Here is a 19,006-nt window from a genome sequence, read left to right as displayed (position 1 = left end):
GCTATCTGTCGAGATTTATAATTTCAAATTTTCTAATCTGATTTTCTTGGGATCTATGAATATGCTTTTGGGCCTTCTTTTCTCCAAACCCTAAACATATAAAAGGATTGTTTTAAGAGCCGTCAAGAAGAACACAAGTTACAAAAGCATTAAGCAATCTCTATTCAAGCAAATTGTGATCAAAGACGAAATTCTTGACCTAGTTCATCTTCTCTGAAGAAGTTGCTGTGTATTTGCACCAAAGGGTTTTGTGACCAAGCATCTTCCTGATCTTCATCGTGTAGGATGAACTGAAGAACTTTGTAAGCAACCTCTCTTCCTTAAGTTGGTGTTTTGAAGTCGCGTACTGGGATCCGCGCATTAGTTAGTCACGTACTTGGGAGTCGTGCATCAAAGGTGGAAATTGTCACTACAGATCAAGTCCAATTAGGTATGGGGGTAAGGGTTCAACTGTAGGTTGGTAAGGTACTTGGGATTCCTTTACTTGTAACCACTTGATTTGATAATGGTAGAGTTTCGGGAGTGGTGACCTCAAAATCACCCGATAGGGCTTTTGCCGCGAGGTTTTTCCCCATTCGTAAACAAATTACCGTGTTATTTAATTTCCACTGCATATTTAGTTTTTGGTGATTTGTTTGTGCTTCCACGTATTTGCATGTTAAATTAATTAATTAATAACTTGGCTAATTAATTAATTGGTTTAATCACAATGGGTCATTCAATTTGTGGCCTATCACTAGGTATAAAAGGCAAAACCCTAACCACGTTTTTTAGATTTCTCTGGTTGTGTTGTTGCTCATACTTTGTGGTTTGTGTGAATCTCTTATGAGATCCTTGAGGAGCTTTCCTTCACATAAACTTAGGGTTTTCTAGGTAAAGATATTTTTCAACACCTTGATGATAAACTCAGTTGCTGCCATTGAAGCTTAAAGAATAACAAGCGTGGGTGCTTGTAACTTATGGAGAATCCAAGAAAGAAGGAGTCTGTGGATTCGGAGCTTGCACATGGTCGTGTCAGTAAGTTCTACTGGTGGGTAGCATTAGGAAATCAAGTGGGGAGCTTGTAAGTCCTTTTGTATGAACTTCGATTCTTTCGCATAGTGGATTCAAGTTTACCTTAAGGATAGCTAGGTCAAATCCTCCCCAGGCTTTTACCGTGTGGTTTCTTGGGTTATCATATCTTGTGTTATTTATTTTTCTGCTGCTTTATATTCTTGATATGATTGTGTGATTGTGATAACCTAGAATTGCATAAATTGACTAAATTAATTACTTGGCCAATTAACTAGGTTAATCTGGTTGGTTTAAAGGGGTCTAAAACCGTTCAAGAAATAATGAAGAAGGTTGAGTCTGGTGTTGGCTTGGCTGGAATGAATTTTACCTAAAGATTTGGATTGAAGATCTCCTCCGTAGTGGGCTAGAGGGGGAGATTGTTAGGTGCACTGCACCATGGGTCCAACCCACATGCTTTTTCAAGAGCTTATTTAATGCGCATGTCACTCCATGACTTGTGAGAAGTCTGACTTCTCTTAATGAGAAGTCAGCCAAAGTGTGTTGGACATGCTGAAGACAAAAGAAAAGAAAGAAGCAAAAGCAAGAGTCATTCAGCTATAGCAGAGCTGAAGAAAAGAGACTTGATTGAAGTAATGTCGAAGTAAGTGGCTTGCATTTATTGTGATTTGATGAGAAGAGTGTGAAAGGAAGAAAAGAAGAAAAGGTGAAAAAAATAAAAGGGAAAGGCCATTCGGCCATTTAAAGATATAGAGAAAAGAGGAGAATTCCCAGCAAGTGAGAGTAAGGACTAAGTGCAGTCTGGGAGAACTGAGTGAGTGAGTGAGCAAGCAAAAGAGAAAAGAAAAATAGAGAGAGTAAGAGAAAATTGTGAGAAATACACAGTGAGAAAGAGAACAATAAGTGAAAAGAAAAAGATAGTTTTTTTTTTTTTTTTTTAACTCAAGTTGTATCTCTAATTTTTGTAATCTCTATTTAATATAGTGAAATTATTCGGAGTTTGTCCCGTGGTTTTTCCCTTCAAGGAGAAAGGGTTTCCACGTAAATCTTTGTGTCATTGTGTGGTTGCTCTTTCCGCTGTGCTTGCTGAAATTTATTCACAGTTATATAGAATTTTTCCCAATACATATTATGCTACAACATGCAGAAATCAAAACAAAAGAAAATAGTAACATGAGAGTAGAGATCACAGAGCAGGAGGGTAGGATTGTCATCCATGTTGTCCAAAGGGAACTTGGAAATTGGAATGTGAAACAAAAATAGATTGGCATGAATGGGAACTCATGACATTCAATTTCTAACCTTTTTTTTTTCTTGAGTTGTACATAATTACACAAGGAACAATACCAAATCTGATTTTTCATTCTTGATAATTTTGTCGCCATGGTTGAAAACATAAAAGGAACTTCCAATCTTATCATTGCTACCTTAAACAAAGAAGGTGAAGTATCAAATTCATTCTTATAATGTCACTCTAAGGATGCTGTTTAATAAACTGAGGACATTAGTACTTCAACATTTCAAAACTCAAGCTCGAGTTTGCACCAACTAAGGGAGATTGAAGCTGTTAGAAATTTAGACCCCTTAAACCAACTAGATTAACCTAGTTAATTAGCCAAGTGATTAACTTAGTCAATTTATGCAAATCTAGGTTATCACAAACATACAATCATATCAAGAATATAAAGCAGAGGAATAATAAATAACTCAATAATATGATCACCCAGGAAACCACACGGTAAAAACTTGGGAGGATTTGACCTAGCTATCCTCAAAGTAAACCTGAATCCACTATGCAAAAGAATCAAAGTTCATACAAAAGGACTTACAAGCTCCCCGCTTGACTTCCTAATGCTAACCACCAGTAGAACTTACTGATACGACCACGTGCAAGCTCCGAATCCACGGACTCCTTCTTTCTTGGATTCTCCAATCAGCTACAAGCACCCACGCTTGTTATTCTTTAAGCTTCAATGACAGCAACCGAGTTGATCATCAAGATGTTGAAATAATCTCTACCTTGAAAACCCTAAGTTTATGTGAAGGAAAGCTCCTCAATGATCTCACAAGAGATTCACACAAACAGCAAAATATGAGCAACAAAGACTTAGAGAGGTTTGGGTACAAAACCCAAGATACAAAAGAGGCACACTCTTCTCTCTTACAAAAGTCGCAAAAATGTGACTTTTGTAGATCTGAAACCCTAATCCTTAATGGGCTTAAGCTGCTATTTAGGCAGACTTAAAATTCTACAGATACGATTTTCGATTGATCGAGCCTGTTCTTCGATCGATCGAACCAGGCAGAATATGAAGTCTTCTTCCTGCAGCTTGTATGTTCTTGAATCTTGACTTGAATCACCTTGAGCATTGTTTAATAAAACCTATAGACTCTAAGATCTATATCTAGATAAGTTTGTGTACACGATTTGCCAATTGTTCTAAACATTTAGAACCTAACAAACTCCCCCTTTGGCAATTCGTGACAAAACCTTCATACAAAATGAAATGCTCAAATACAAGAACAACCCAATACAATAAAATGTCCATTATAACAAATTCAACCCAACTACTATCCATCAATTGCAAGTATAGACAGCAGCTCAATTGAATCAACCTGTATATTTCCTGAAACACTAAACAAAACGCATAGACACATGTGTGGAAAATACAAGTAAACAAAAATAAATTCTTGATTTCACATAACACAAAATAAAGACATATACCAATAAAGAACTCATAAGTATAAATCAATAAGAAATGAAACAAGAAACATATAAATCAAAATAAATTCTAACTCTCCCCCTAAGTTAGATACATCAAAAAGTTTTTATATTCTCCCCCTAAACAAAACAAACAGGTCATGTATCCCCCTTTTTGTCATGTATTGACAAAGACTACCTAATCAGAAGATAGACAGAAAATATATGCAACAGAGTAAGAGAAAATAAAGACAACTCCTCCTAATAAGAGCAACAACTCCCCCTAAAAACCACAAAGGTTAAAAAAAAATTTCTCCCCCTATAAAAATAGGAAAAACAAAACATGTTTTGAGAAAAACTGTTTTGGGGAAAAATAAAGGGGGGTGGGGATAAATAAAAAGACACAAACCAAGTTTTTTTAAAAGAAAAACTAAGTTGAGGATACGCATGAAGAAAAAAATATTCTCTCTTTCAAAAAAATGCAAACATGGCACTATGTGACCCATAAACAGTTGCATGAGTAGAGAAAATATTTGCACATTGATTATCCATCATATCTTTTAAGAAAAAAAATTTTGTAGTTCACACATAAGAAATTGCATATACTAGAATGTACAAAACTCAAAAATTAATCAATCAATTTTTAAATCAAGTTGAGTACCCAATTTAGCAAAGACTATGCATGTTATGTGTGAAAACAATGAGAGATATGACTGCAAAACTGCAAAATGGATACAAAAACAATGCAATGCAAGTGAATCCTAAACACAAATGATGCATGAAAAAAATTTTCTTCAAAAACATAGAAACTGAAAATTTTTCAATTTCTATCGATCAAGAATCGATCGAACATCAATCGAGTCAAGCAAACTTAAACCAAAAATTTTAATTGCAATTTCGATTGGTCGATAAACAGGTTCGATCGATCGAAAGTCTGGAAAAATCAGATTTTTTAAAACAGAGCATTTTAATGCAGAAACTCCTCAAAGCACATTGTTTTATAAAAAAAATGCATGAATATGAGACGAAAAGTTTTTCAAAAATACTTGAATTCAACCTAGATCTTCCAAAATCAAGATTTTCAATCAATTTGTCCTCAAAGCACAAACATTAAACACATTTTGCATTAAAATCAAGAAACTTTTAATCTTAGATGGCCACAACAAAATCACACACAATATAATGTACCAAGTTTAGCAAAGAGTAACTTGTGTAGTGTGTGCAACTAGCAAAAACTTTGAGATACATGTAAAGTGATATATGAATAGTAATTAATCACAATGTCTACAAAATTCATCACATAGAATTTAAAAGAGACTATCACCTAAATAGTTATATCCTATAACTCCCACATCTCCTAGAACATAAGCTTGCAATCATGTAAGTTTCTTGAATTTTGCCTCATAATGTACACACCAATTTTAATTATGTGATTTGGCATCAAGCCTAATAGTACACACCAATTTTAAGCATTAAGCAATAAAACTAAGGCTACACCTTTTTTTTTTTTTTTTTTTTTTTTGCATGTGTTACACTTTCTCGAGTACAGAATCTTAAAATATGCACTAAGGTGTTCATGATTGGCTAGTGAACAGTGGTGAGATGGTTATTTATGCCTTTCTCAAAAGGTTCAAGTCCGACAGTCAAAGACATGTGACTTCAAGATCAAAACAAAGTGATCAAAAACTATAAACATCTTTCCCACACAATATGCACTACAAAGCTCAACTAGTAAAGTGCAATAAATAAGCTCATCAAAGCTAAACAAGGTACATAAACTTGTTATGTAAATATAATATGGTCAATTCTTGATTATAAATCCAAGATGTGTAATACAAAACACAAAAAACTTTTTGGTTTAAAAAAATTTATGACCAAAGACAAAAGCACACATTATGCTAAATGAACAATGTAAAGCTATGCATGATAGTGCTTATTAAACTATAAATGGTACACAAACAAGAAATATCAATTTCTTAATTAACCCTTGAGTACATGTACAAACTAGTACATACTCACAAAATCAGAAAAAACTTAGCACTTATATAACACACACTATTCAAATTTCTTCACAATGTCAAGCATGTTCTAAATCAAGAGAAAGATATCATAACTCATGTAATTCTCAAAAAGAAAAAACTAGACACAAAATAAAATATTTTTGTCTTTTGAAATTTTCAATGTTTTTTGGATTTTTTTTTTTTAAATATAAACAACCAAAAACAGAAACAAAACATATCCACAAATAATTGAAAGCATTAAATCAGGGACAAGTCAGCAACACTCACCTTAGAGAATCTTTTCACCAATTTAGCATGAGTCTTCGGCTTTGTAGGTGAAAATCCATGAGAAGTAGAGTGTATTTGAGGAATTACACCAATCTTCTGAAAAAGACTAAAATCCTGCAAATTCCTTTCACAAGCCAACAAACTCAAATTTTTCAAAAGAATATGAAACAATTTATATGGACTTATGGCAGGAGAAATATCATCACATATCCTAGATTGAAACAAAGAATGCTTAATTTTCAATATATGACAATTAGGACGAATGTGACCACGAACAACACAAAAGTGGCAAACATGAACAAATTTAGGAACATCAGTATTCCTAACAGCAAATCTAGTCTCAGATTTAAATAATTCCTTACGAAGAGTTTCAAAAGCATCAAAAAAATCAACAGAAATAATAGTGTCCTTTTTATTCAAAACATCACAGGCATCAATAAAATTAGCAGAAGCATGAGCAGAAACATGATCAGAAAGACACTTCAAATTATCCATGACAACAGGGGTCAAGGATCAGCTCTTAGATCAAAAGATCTAAAACAGAAGAGTTATCCACTTTGATAACACTTGTTAGAAATTTAGACCCCTTAAATCAACCAGATTAACCTAATTAATTAGCCAAGTGATTAACTTAGTCAATTTATGCAAATCTAGGTTATCACAAATATACAATCATATCAAGAATATAAAGCAGCGGAATAATAAATAACTCAATGATATGATCACCTAAGAAACCATACGGTAAAAACCTGGGGAGAATTTGACCTAGCTATTCTCAAGGTAAACCTGAATCCACTATGCGAAAGAATCGAAGTTCGTACAAAAGGACTTACAAGTTCCTCGCTTGACTTCCTAATGCTACCTACCAGTAGAACTTACTGACAAGACCACGTGCAAGCTCCGAATCTACGGACTCCTTCTTTCTTGGATTCTCCAATCAGCTACAAGCACCCACGCTTGTTATTCTTTAAACTTCAATGGCAGCAACCGAGTTAATCATCAAGATGTTGAAATAATCTCTACCTTGAAAACTCTAAGTTTATGTGAAGGAAAGCTCCTCCATAATCTCACAAGAGATTCACACAAATCGCAAAATATGAGCAACAAAGACATAGAGAGGTTTGGGTACAAAACCCTAGATACAAAAGAGGCATACTCTTCTCTCTCACAAAAGTCGCAAAAATGTGGCTTAGGTTTTCTTTATATAGTGGGAGAAATAGATCTAAAACCCTAATCCTTAATGGGCTTAAGCTACTGTTTGGGCAGACATAAAATTCTGCAGATACGATTTTCGATTGATCGAGCCTGTTCTTCGATCGATCGAACCAGGCAGAATATGAAGTCTTCTTCCTACAACTTGTATGTTCTTGAATCTTGACTTAAATCACCTTGAACATTGTCTAATAAAACCTACAGACTCTAAGATCTATATCTAAACAAGTTTGTGTTCACGATTTACCAATTGTTCTAAATATTTAGAACCTAACAAAAGCAACCGTCATAGTTCTAGGAAAAACAAAATTAAATACCTTGAAATTCAAGAATTGTGATCTAGTTTCAATGTTGGGTCATCTAGGCACCTTTAATAGACTACATTCTAGTTTCTTTGTGATGTTTGTAGTTCAAATCGCATCTCCTTCTCTCCTACTATCTACTTATCAAAAAAAAAGGTACTAAGTTTGTTTAAGCTAGAAAGCTACTGGTACAATTTTAATTAAGTTTTACTATAATAAAGGTATTCCTGTAATTTCTAGATTTTATGGAGCAGAGCATATAAAATGTCTATGATTCTTATTTTATATTTGTTTTGAGACATTTTTCTGTTTGGTAAGTGCTTAATTTTCTTTGTTATCAAAAGTCCTAGTTGGTGTGCGCACCAGAATTTCTTGTTGATCTGATTGATCATACTTAACACCGATTGATGTTATTGGATGTTGATACTTTTTAGAATTAATATTTTATCTGCTCTAATTTTTTTACCTACACATGTTCCCCTTGAGAACGCTTTTGTAATCTTTCTAGGAAAAGGTTTTTTGTGAGGCCCAGTGTTTCTAGGAAAAGGATTGGCAATAGTCTATAAGGCTTCCTCATGGTCAACAAATATAGAGATTAAATTTTATAAAATTCCAAAACCAGATTTTAAGCTCTAAGGGTGTGATTGCTTAGGAAAGTGGGAGTAGCTGGGATTTATCTTTCTTTATTTCACATTCAAATAATTCAATGTTACAACACCAAAAAGCCATCTACTCCCTCAACACCTATATTTAAAATCCAATATTTTCATTTCCTACATCCTAAAATATCAAACAAAACTCATGACATGGTCAAAATTCCTGATTTAGAGCAGAATTTCTAAAGACCCTACATGGCCAGTAAAGTTTTTGTCTTGTGTAAAGACCAATTCAAAGGTTGATTAGCAACTAAGTAAAGGGGTAAAAGAAAATTTGGTAGGAAAAAACCTTTGTAATGTTAAGCTGTTTTCATTGCATACTTCACATCCATTCTACTTCTTTAGCATTATCAAATTTTTGAACTTAAAGAAAGTGTTTTAACTTTTAAAATAGAAAACTTTAGAAAGACTTCCATGCTCACATTCTTAAAGAAACATGACCAAAATGACAAATCAAAGCCAAAATTGTCAAGTTACTTGACCAATGACCTCTTGACTTATATTTCAACCTCTTTCCCTTGTAAGAAGAGCAAGGAGGGTTGAAATATACTCAACAATAAAAAATTAAAACCTTTAAAAAAATTTAAAAAGTTCAGATACATGCTCCAAGAACCCAAAAAAAAAAAAAACAAAACAAAACAAAACAAAAATTTACAGATACGTACTCCACTACAAATTCAAATACGTTGTTAAATGTCAGGTACTTATAGATACGTACCTAGAAAGCACGGACGCGGCTGGGAGGGTGCCGCACCCGAGTCCCCCGAGTCTGACGCGGCTTGACGCGGGACGCGGCGACTCGCGGTGGTCTGATTTTTTTTTTCTCGGATTTGAGCCAACGAGGCTCGATTCGCGCCGACGAGGCTCGATTCGGCCAGAATCGGTCAATATCGGCCATATCAGATCATATCGGCCGGCGACCGATACGGCCGAAATATGCCAGAAACGGCCGAAACAGGCCGATATCGGCCTTGAAACTTGCCAGAACAGTCGAAATTCTGACCTCAGAGGCATTGTAATGTGTTTCTTGTCTTCTTCTTTCTTTGTTTTGTGAATCAAGGCATAACAATGTGTTTTTTATGAATATTTTAATAGTAAAATATATAGAAAATATAAATAAAAATATTTTTAATAATTTTTTAATCGCCGAGTCTCGCCGCACCCGCACCCTACTTTTCCAAAAATTGCCGAGTCCTGCACCCACACCCGCACCCGCACCCGAGTCTCAAAACGCACCCGTGCTTCATAGATACGTACTCCATTTTTTCTGCAAACGATGTAGGACTGTTGATTTCTTATACCTTGAAGGTTTGGTGTAATTTATTTAAAACGAAAGGGAAGTTGGAACTTGGCAGTTGGCAGTTGGCAGTTGGCAGAGCATGTATGTACGTATATAGAAATATGGGGAAGGCAAGTAGGTTTCTTAAGAAAATTGTGATGTTAACGGGTCTTGTAGCAGCGGGTTCACAATTTTTTTTCTAGGGGGTCAATAGCGTTGGAAGTAAGAATAGTTTGGAGAGAAGGTTTATTTATTTATTTTGTTTAACGAAGAAACAATTTTAACAATAATGCTACTAAATATTAATGCAACACTTTCATAATAAAATTTAGGTGACAAGTTGTTATAAGTATATAAAAAAGTGATGTCAATTATGAGTTAGATAAAAACCAATTATAATATACAACTTGACCTTTTTTGTAAAATTATATTGAAAATAGCACTAAGATAATTATATTTAAGCTTATTTCAACTAGTTTCAAACAAAATTTAGGTTTAGAGGTTGAAATTTTTTATATAGGGGTTAAAAAAAATTATAGATAGTGTTTTTTTTTTTTTTTTTGGGTTGGGGGGGGGGGGGGGGGGGTGGGGGGGGGGGGGTGGCGCCCAGGTCAGGGATTCAATGAACCCCCTGGCTGGCTGTAGCGCCGCACATGTGGTAGACCTTTTCAACTCTTGGTATAAATTTAAAGTTCACGGTTCTCTGTTCAGGAGCTAAGACTTTAAGCTCTTTCTCTTTGGGTTTTCCTGGAGCTATGGAACCAGAAATAACGACGCTAGGGAGCTCTATCCCAGTTCCTTGTGTTCAAGAGCTAGCAAAGGAGACGACAAGCACAGTCCCACCACGTTATGTGCGTTTTCCTAATGAGCCTCCCATCATATCTGACACCACTTCTCTACCCCAAGTCCCAGTCATCGACATGCAAAGGTTATCTTCTGCAGAATTTAAGGACACAGAGTTGGAGAAGTTACACTATGCAAGCAAGGAATGGGGTTTCTTCCAGGTTATCCTCTCTCTCCCCCTCTCTCTCTCTCTTTCTGTGGAAAGAATGTTTAGGAGTGGAAAAACTGTACCTGTCTTACTGAATCTGAACAAACATGATCAAAATAATCGGTGGTTAAGTGGTCAAAAAAAGAATTACAGAAAGAGATAAGATATGATTTGATGTAAAACATGACAAAGTGAGAAGAAAACTCTTCCTAACAAAAAAGAGTTGACTTTACTCTGTTTTTGATTTCCTATTTTATTTCTTATAGTACGAGACTGTACGACTGTACAAGGACAGTAGATTATACAACTTTTAGAGTTACAAACTTGGTCAGGCCACAAAGAAGAGTTGGCATTCCATATTGTTCTGAAACTTCTGAGTTTATAATTATCTTTTTTTTTCTTTAATATAAAAAACTAGTTTAAATATATTTTAGTTTGAATGGAGTTTATTCCTCTTGTGCAGTTAACTAATCATGGGGTGAGCATTTCATTGGTGGAAAAGGTGAAAGTAGGCATTCAAGAACTCTTTAATCTGCCAATGGAAGAGAAGAAGAAGTTATGGCAATTACCAGGAGATATTGAGGGGTTTGGACAGGCCTTTGTTGTGTCTGAGGAACAAAAGCTTAATTGGGGAGACATGTTCTATATGGTCACACATCCAATCCATTTGAGAAAGCCTCACTTGTTCCCCAAGATCCCACTCACATTCAAGTATCTCTCTCTCTCTCTCTCTCTCTCTCTCTCTCTCTCTCCAGAATAATTGGTACTTCTTTTATTTTTTTTCCTTGACTCATTAATTTGTACCCTTTTTTTATTAATTATTTTCAAGAACTTATTTTTAAAAACAAAACAATTTATATCTATCTCACAATAATTGGTACTTCTTTTATTTTTTCATGATTTAATAATTTGTACATTTTTTTATTAATTGTTTTCAAAAACTTATTTTTTAAAACAAAACAATTTATATGGTATTTCCTGGTAAACCATAAGCTAACATTAACACTAAGAATTCACAAGTCTGTTACAATGCATATTAGCCTTACCAAAGCCAAAATAGTGTCCACCACAGGCGGTGGGTTACAAAAAACAGCAAAACTATACAAGGATTGCGCTCCTAGTTTAGCCAATGCATCAGCATGCATCAGCGCACTGGTTGGCTTCACAATAAGCATGGATCACGCGCTTGTTTGGGAACTCCTTCAATAGGTTCCTGCAATCAGTTAAGAGTGGTTCCATTAATAAATTTCCAACTCTGCCTTTGTGGATGATGGGGAATCCCAAATATCTACCAAGATTATTGGTTGCAAGGATCCCCAGTCTCCTACAAATACTCCTTTTCCTCCTTGCAGTGACATTAAGAGAAAGAAGACTCTAGAATTTCCATAATTGACCTTTTGCCCAGCCAGGTTACAAAAATTGTTGAGAACTTCCATAATGGCATTGCAATTCTTGGTATTAGCTTTGGCAAAAAGCATAATGTCATCTGCAAAGAAAACATGGGAGAAGCTAGGACCTCTTCTGGAAGCTCTGACCATATCCCACTTATTTTCTTCACAGATTTTGGTAATTTGAGCCCCAAGAAATTCCTTGCATAAAAGGAACAGATAGGGTGAAATGGGATCACCTTGTCTGATTGCCCTTGAGGGACAAAAGGGTTGAAGTTTGCTTCCCTTGAAGAGTAGAGAGGTTGATGTTGTTGACACGCAGCTTAGGATTAACTTAATAATGTTCTCAGGGAACCCAAAGTGAATAAGCACCATCCTAATGAAACTCCACTCCAAATGATCATAGGCTTTCTCCAAGTCTATCGTCACCACCATATAACTATCTTTACCTCTCCTTTTCCCAAAAGGGTAAATAAGTTCTTGGGCAATGATTACATTATCTGCCCCTCTTCTCCCTTCAAGGAATGCAGCTTGCATTAGAGATATGTGTCTTGGTAGTAGGGGTCTAATTCTCTAAACTAGGATTTTAGAGATAATTTCGTAAACAGTATTGCATAAGCTTATAGGTCTGTATTGGCTAACTATCTCAGGTCCCAATTGTTTAGGGATCAAAGCAATAAGAGTTTGGCTAAGGTAGTCAGGAACTTTCTGATTAGCAAAAATTTTCTTCAGTTCACTTCTCACTGATTCCCCAACCATAAGCCAAAACCTCTGATAGAAACCAACAAGCATTCCATCACTTCCCGGGGCTTTGTATGGCTGCATGGATCTAAGGGCATCCCATATCTCTTTATCAGAAGGCATCAGACCCACAGAGTTGACTTCATTCTCATCTAGCCTCATGCACCACTCAGAATCCCAGCTCTAAACCAAAGGGCATGCAGTTTGGTCAATCTGGTATAGTTTTACAAAACTATTGGTAAAAACCTCTTGGACTTGTTCCACATTATGAATCCAAACTCCCTCATCATTCAAAATTCTGGTAATTCTGTTCTTACTCCTTTTAGCCAGAGTAGTCAAATGAAAATATGAAGTGTTTCTCTCCCCAAAAATGGTCCAATTGACCCTAGATTTCATTGCCCATAGTTCTTCTTCAAGCTATAAAATCTCATTATATTCTTCAGATAGCGGCTCTTGGAGATTAATCAGGAAGCTATTAGGATTATTGGCAGAAGCTCTCTATGCTCCTAGCAATCTTGCCATGATCTGTCTCTTCCTCACAAATATATTTCCAAAGACTTCTTTATTCTAAATTAGGGTTTTGTGAGTGAATCTAGTGACAGCTCCAGCTAGATCATCTTCCATGCTAGCCCAAGATTCCCTAACAATGGCTGAAAAGTCATTATGGCTCAGCCACATGGGTTGGAATCTAAAAGGACGATTGGAGGTATTAGTCAGATTAAGGCACAGATTAAGCAAGAGAGGGCAATGATCAGAGTTAACTCTGGCTAGATGAGTTACATTAGCTTCAGGAATAGAAGATTTCCCATCAGGGTTAGCCCAAACTCTTTCAAGTCTACATTAGATGAGACCCCCCCCCCCCCTAACTCTCTCTTGTTAATCCAAGTAAATTTAGGCCCTGAGAACCTCAAATCCATCATCTGACAATCATTCATACAATCTAGAATAGACCTCACTCTTCTTAGACAGATAGGACCCCCAGCCTTTTCCCCCTAAGTAATAACCTCATTATAAAGTCCCCCATCAGAGCCCAAGGGAGATCATGCAAAGTGGCTATCAATTTAAGGTTTTCCCATAACATGCATCTTTCTACAAACCTAGAACTAGCATAAATGGCACTAATAATCTAGCTAAGGGATTGAGACCTTACCCAGATAATGGCATGGATCTCTTGTTCAGTTGAAGCCAGGACTTCCACTTGCACCAAATTAGTCCTCCAAAGCAGCCAAATGCCCCCAGCAAAGCCAATAGTATCTACTACCACCGACCCATCAAAAGGCAGGGATTCAATCATCTCGACAGCCTTAGCACCACTCATTCTAGTTTCTGTAATCACCATCAGAATTGGAGCATGCCATTCCACCAAGTCCATCACTATCTTTCTGAATTGGGGTTTCATAGCACCCTTATAGTTCCAAATCAGAATATTCATTATCTTGAATGGGGTTTTTGCAGAATCAAAATGCACCAAGGAAGAAGAATCCTCAGTGTCTCTCAATCTCCATGCTCCCATCACCTCTGCCTTCCTCACGAAACTCTCTCGAAATAGAGTGATCAAGTGGTGCACTATTCCCATCTCTCTAATTGTTGCTTTGGTGAGAATGGTGCCCTGATTTTGGCTCCTGCAAATTGGATCATCTTCACCCTGTGCAAATTCCCCTTCAAAGAGCATTCCACAGGTTTGTCTTAAAGGATCTTCCTTACTGTAATCACAGGTTCCATCCAATCCTTTTCTACCTTGGTCAGAGATTTTTCCAAGATTAGCACACTTGAACTTGTCACTGACAAGCTTGAGCTTGTTGGTGGAAGGGCTTGAACTGCTGGTCTGTCCATGACAAACCATAGATTATGGGTCAACACCCATGCCTTGTTCATCAAAGAAAGGTACCCCAACTCTCTGCTCTCCTTTGTCAAAGGAAACATATTTTTCATTGCTAGCATCAGCTCCAGGTTGAACCACCCCCCGAATTTCCGTTGGGTCCTACCTTACGAATTGATTATCTCGTCTCCGATTGGTACAATTTTGCCCCTGTAGAACAACACCCACCTTTCTGTTCTCTCCATGGTTACTAAAGCCCAGGGCGTTAGACTCCCCTTCTTTACCTGTTTTTTCTAGTCTTGCTTCAGACCTAGCTACGTTTGAAAAAGAAAAAGGGCTTTGGCTCAACCCAGTATCCTTTGATGGGCTTGTACTAGCCCCAAACACAAACATGCCCTCTTCCATACCCAGGCCCATTATGCTTTTTTGATTTCCAACAATAACTTTGGCCTTTTGTCTGGGGTTGGCACAAGATCCATTCCTATTTGAACCTTTTCTATCAACTGTCTTATTATGATAAGACAAGGTGTTCTTAGACTCTTCCCTAGGTGACCTGGTAGCCTAGATTTGTGGCGCCTTTCTTTTCCCCGCCGCCCTATCTACTTTCCCTGCTCTAGGCAAGGTCTTATCATAAGGGTTTTAGGAAGACTCATCAAAATAGTAACCCACCTTCCTCCCAAAGGCTTGATGATTAGGGCTTGATACCAAGGTGCTCTCATACAGGTTTTATCATCCCTGGAGAAGCACACTCTGATACTGCCATCCTATGCAGGTTCTTCCTCATTGTCAGATTCAATATCTTCTTGCATGGCACTAGCAAAGCCAAAGGCTTTCTCAAATGGCCCAGGAATTGATCCCACCAACTTATCTCTGTAACTTCCTACCTTAGCATGTATATTATCTTCCTTGTCCTCTACTACCTGATGACTATCCTTGAATTTCTTGTTAATGTAGGCCAGCATATCCACTTCCTCATCAGAGCATTTCAAGTTTTCTCTCTCCATAATGTTAGACTGGAATATCTAATTTATAAGGTATTTAAGATAGCAATCTTAGTTCTTTTCAAGCAAATTTGTGAGCTAGTTTAAATTATGTATATTATAATTTGGCATATGAAGGAATCAAAACAAAAGGCCAAACTATAGAGAAATGCTGCTAGGTTTTTTTTTTTTTTTTCTTTTTTTTTAGAGTGAGAGAGAGAGAGTTTTAACCTATAGCGTTCGCTCCTGATGATAGCTCTTTATCATCAGACCAAGACACCAATCAATTTTTGATGTAGGAGGGGATTAAACCCCAGATTTCTTATAAAACTATCAGAGACTTTACCAGTTGAGCTAGTAAGCAATAAAGAGAAGACAAAATAATTAAGATAGATGGTGGTAGAATATGTCAAGTCTTTCAACTGAAAAATAAACTTTCACTTGTCACGTTCATGACAAATAGGCATGCAGCATTGTCCACTCATAAAAACGCTATATCAACTTCTATGATCCAATTAAAGAGTCTCACAGATCGGCTCAATTTGCACTTTATGATATTTCCAATAGTGATGTTCAAGATTTAAATCCCCTCTCCTCCCTCCCAAAAAAAAATCTATATCCCAAATAACAATTCCAAACAACTTATTAGCTAGCTCTTAACAATAATAATAAATAATTAAGAGCACTTTCTTATATATATATATATATATATGAGATAAATTCAAGCTACACATTTTCATAAATTCAAGCTACACATTTTCTACACCATTAGATTTAAGTAAATCTAACAATCAAAAAATTAAACTCATTAATGTTGATTACCATCCCATTTATTTTCCCTTATTTATGAATTTTCATATTTGCCTCTAGTACTCCTAAAATGTGCTCACATTCTCTCTCTTCTCTCCTGAGTTTGTATCTTTGAATTGCCTAGTGAGCTCCCATGTAGAATATAAATTTGTAAAAAACTAAGGACAATGGCAAGAATTTTTATTTTTTTTAGAATCAAACAGTTGCATGACATTATCCAATACTATTAAGCATATCTGTGGAAATAGTTTTTCAATAGTTTGGGACCATAATATATTACAACCCAATACTATCAACTATCAAGGATATTATCCAATAAAATCATAGTAGTGATTGGTGGCCAAATTTGAGACCTTTGGGTTTGATCAACGTCAAAGATGCTCAACGCCAATCAACTGGGGAAATAATCCTCAGTTCCACCTTCACCAAATCACTAGAATCACTACTATGATTTTATTTATTTCAATAAACACTAGAATTCAAAACATAAAATGAAAATTTATCCATATCTGCATAAAAAGAAAGTAAGATTGAGTCACTTGATTTGCTTCTCCTCTCTCTCTCTCTCTTTTTTGAAGTAAGATTGAGTCATTTAATTTTAAATGAAAATCTGTCTAGATCTACTGATCTGCATAAAATTAAAAAAATTTGGTGTACATTTTTGCTGAAACAGGAGGTTTGGTTATGGTGGGGTGCTCTTTAGTAGAGATAAATATGATTTGCAAGGTATTGAAAATGGCTGTGTACCCTCTAATCAAGTGGAAAGCGTAAACCAATTAAATAAGGAAATAGAGAAAAAATGCTAATATTAATTAGGCAAAGAGTGGAAAGTAATAGTAATATTTAATGATTTTTTTTTTAACCATTGGATATTTTAGAAATCTATGGTATAAAAAATGTGAAACTTTGTAAAAGTTACACCAAACATAACTTAAATCTCTCTCTCTCTCTCAAAATAAAAATAAAAAAGAGAGAGAGAGGCAACATTAACTTTTTTCTAGTTAGGTTTGCTCAAAGTCTAATTACTATTCTGGTGATTAACCATCTTCCTTCACATGTAGAGATAACTTAGACACTTACTCAGCAGAGCTTAAAGACCTTGCCATGAAAATACTTGAATTGATGGCAAAAGCTCTAAGAATGGAACATAATGACATGAGGAGCCTGTTTGAGGAAGGGTATCAGGGAATGAGAATGAACTACTATCCTCCATGCCCACAGCCTGAGCTTGCGATTGGCCTCAATGCTCACTCAGATGCTGCGGGCTTAACAATCCTCCTCCAAGTCAATGAAATGGAAGGCCTCCAAATAAGGAAAGATGGGAGGTGGATTTCAGTCAAACCTCTCCCTAAAGCCTTTATTGTCAACATTGGCGACATTTTGGAGGTAAATACCAATTTTTTTAGTAATTATTCAATACTCCCTAAATAATATGTTTTCTCCTCTCATATAATTACAAGTATTACTAATTAATTATATGATAATTCCTATATGCATGCTAGCAAAATTGCTTCCAAACTATTGAGTGATTCTTCTAAAGTTTCCATCTTCCTATCGATTTAGCTAAAGAACTAAGGTTCATGCCTTCAAACATAATTAAAGACCAAATCACATACATAGACCCACCAAATCCTTTTGCAATATGCTCAATCTTTAAGGCACTCAAAAGTCAAAGCAAGACCAAATAGAAAAGAAATTTTAAAAAAAAGGAGTTATTCCGAAATTAAACCACAATCTTTACCACACCATTTCTCATAACTGTTTTATATATATGGCAAACTATAACTAGTAATCTGTTACTTTCACATGAACTCACTATTTTTTCTTTACCACTCATAGTTAACCACATAAAATAGTTGTGGCAAAAGATATGTAAAAGTTTGTGATCCTAGAAATTTTTTAAAATTACATCAAAGGACTTAGATTGGTTCCTATGTCCAATTGCACCAAATTCATGGAAATGATGATACATGTCCAACAATAGACAAATAGGATCATTCGGATGGGTCTAGTGCAACTGGACACTAGACCGAATCCTTACTCTAATTTAATTGTTCTTTCTTTTCATTTGGACACCTTATGTAGAAAATTATTATAAAAATGTTGTGGACATATCATTTCTTTACGTGTGCTACCAAAGTCCAAAACTACCTTTATTGGTTTTCCATGAATGATTTGGCAGATTGTGACGAATGGAATTTACCGTAGCATCGAGCATAGGGCAACTGTTAACTCAGCAAAGGAGAGGCTCTCCGTGGCCACATTTTACAGCCCAAGCCTAGAAGCAGATGTGGGTCCAGCACCATGCCTTATTACTCCAGAATCTCCAGCATTGTTCAAAAGAATAGGCGTTGCTGACTATTTCAGGGAATTTTTATCTCGCGAACTCGATGGAAAGGCATTCATTGATTCCATGAGGATCCAGAAAGGCACTTAAGACTTGAGAGATACTCTCGAGTTTAAAACCTATATATTGTATGTGTGTGCTAGTGGATTGTATACTTAAATCTGGTTCGATTAAACGCATCCATATTTGAATAAACGCAATATTCATAATAAATTGTTTGTTTTGATGGGGATGTAGATTGAATGACCTGCAAACTCTTGGGTCAGATTACTAGAAGGGATAACCAATAACTTGCAAAAATCTGAGAAAATCATTCTACAATCTGAGAATTGGACATTAGGAAGGCATGAAAAGTTCGGAACTTATAGGTGATGTCAATATACCTATATATAAATACTGCTTTTCAAAAAGTGTGTGCAAATACTTGAAAACCCAACGACAGTGCTAGTTCACATTCTCTACAGTTTATTTTTTAGACAGT

At 35.8% G+C, this 19,006-nt stretch overlaps 1 protein-coding gene across 1 annotated transcript; it reads left to right on the top strand.

Moving 5' to 3' along the window:
* Nucleotides 1-10,052: 10,052 nt before the first annotated feature.
* On the top strand, nt 10,053-18,751 carry LOC112039389 (protein SRG1). Its single transcript, XM_024072264.2, has 4 exons — nt 10,053-10,453; nt 10,904-11,151; nt 17,240-17,564; nt 18,361-18,751. Exons 1-4 carry the CDS (start codon nt 10,205-10,207, stop codon nt 18,613-18,615), a joined length of 1,077 nt encoding a protein of 358 aa, XP_023928032.1. The 5' UTR covers nt 10,053-10,204; the 3' UTR covers nt 18,616-18,751.
* Nucleotides 18,752-19,006: the final 255 nt, after the last annotated feature.

This window comes from Quercus suber, unplaced genomic scaffold (assembly GCF_002906115.3).
Source record: "Quercus suber isolate HL8 unplaced genomic scaffold, Cork oak 2.0 scaffold_318, whole genome shotgun sequence".
In the NCBI taxonomy this organism is placed as follows: domain Eukaryota; kingdom Viridiplantae; phylum Streptophyta; class Magnoliopsida; order Fagales; family Fagaceae; genus Quercus; species Quercus suber.
This window is presented reverse-complemented; position numbering and strand designations above follow the sequence as displayed.

Excerpts from the sequence above, each read along its gene's own strand:
- LOC112039389 (XM_024072264.2), top strand. The coding sequence starts at position 10,205 with ATGGAACCAGAAATAACGACGCTAGGGAGCTCTATCCCAGTTCCTTGT. Across the intron at positions 10,454-10,903 it reads AGGAATGGGGTTTCTTCCAG|TTAACTAATCATGGGGTGAG; the intron begins GTTATCCTCTCT and ends CCTCTTGTGCAG. Across the intron at positions 11,152-17,239 it reads AAGATCCCACTCACATTCAA|AGATAACTTAGACACTTACT; the intron begins GTATCTCTCTCT and ends CTTCACATGTAG.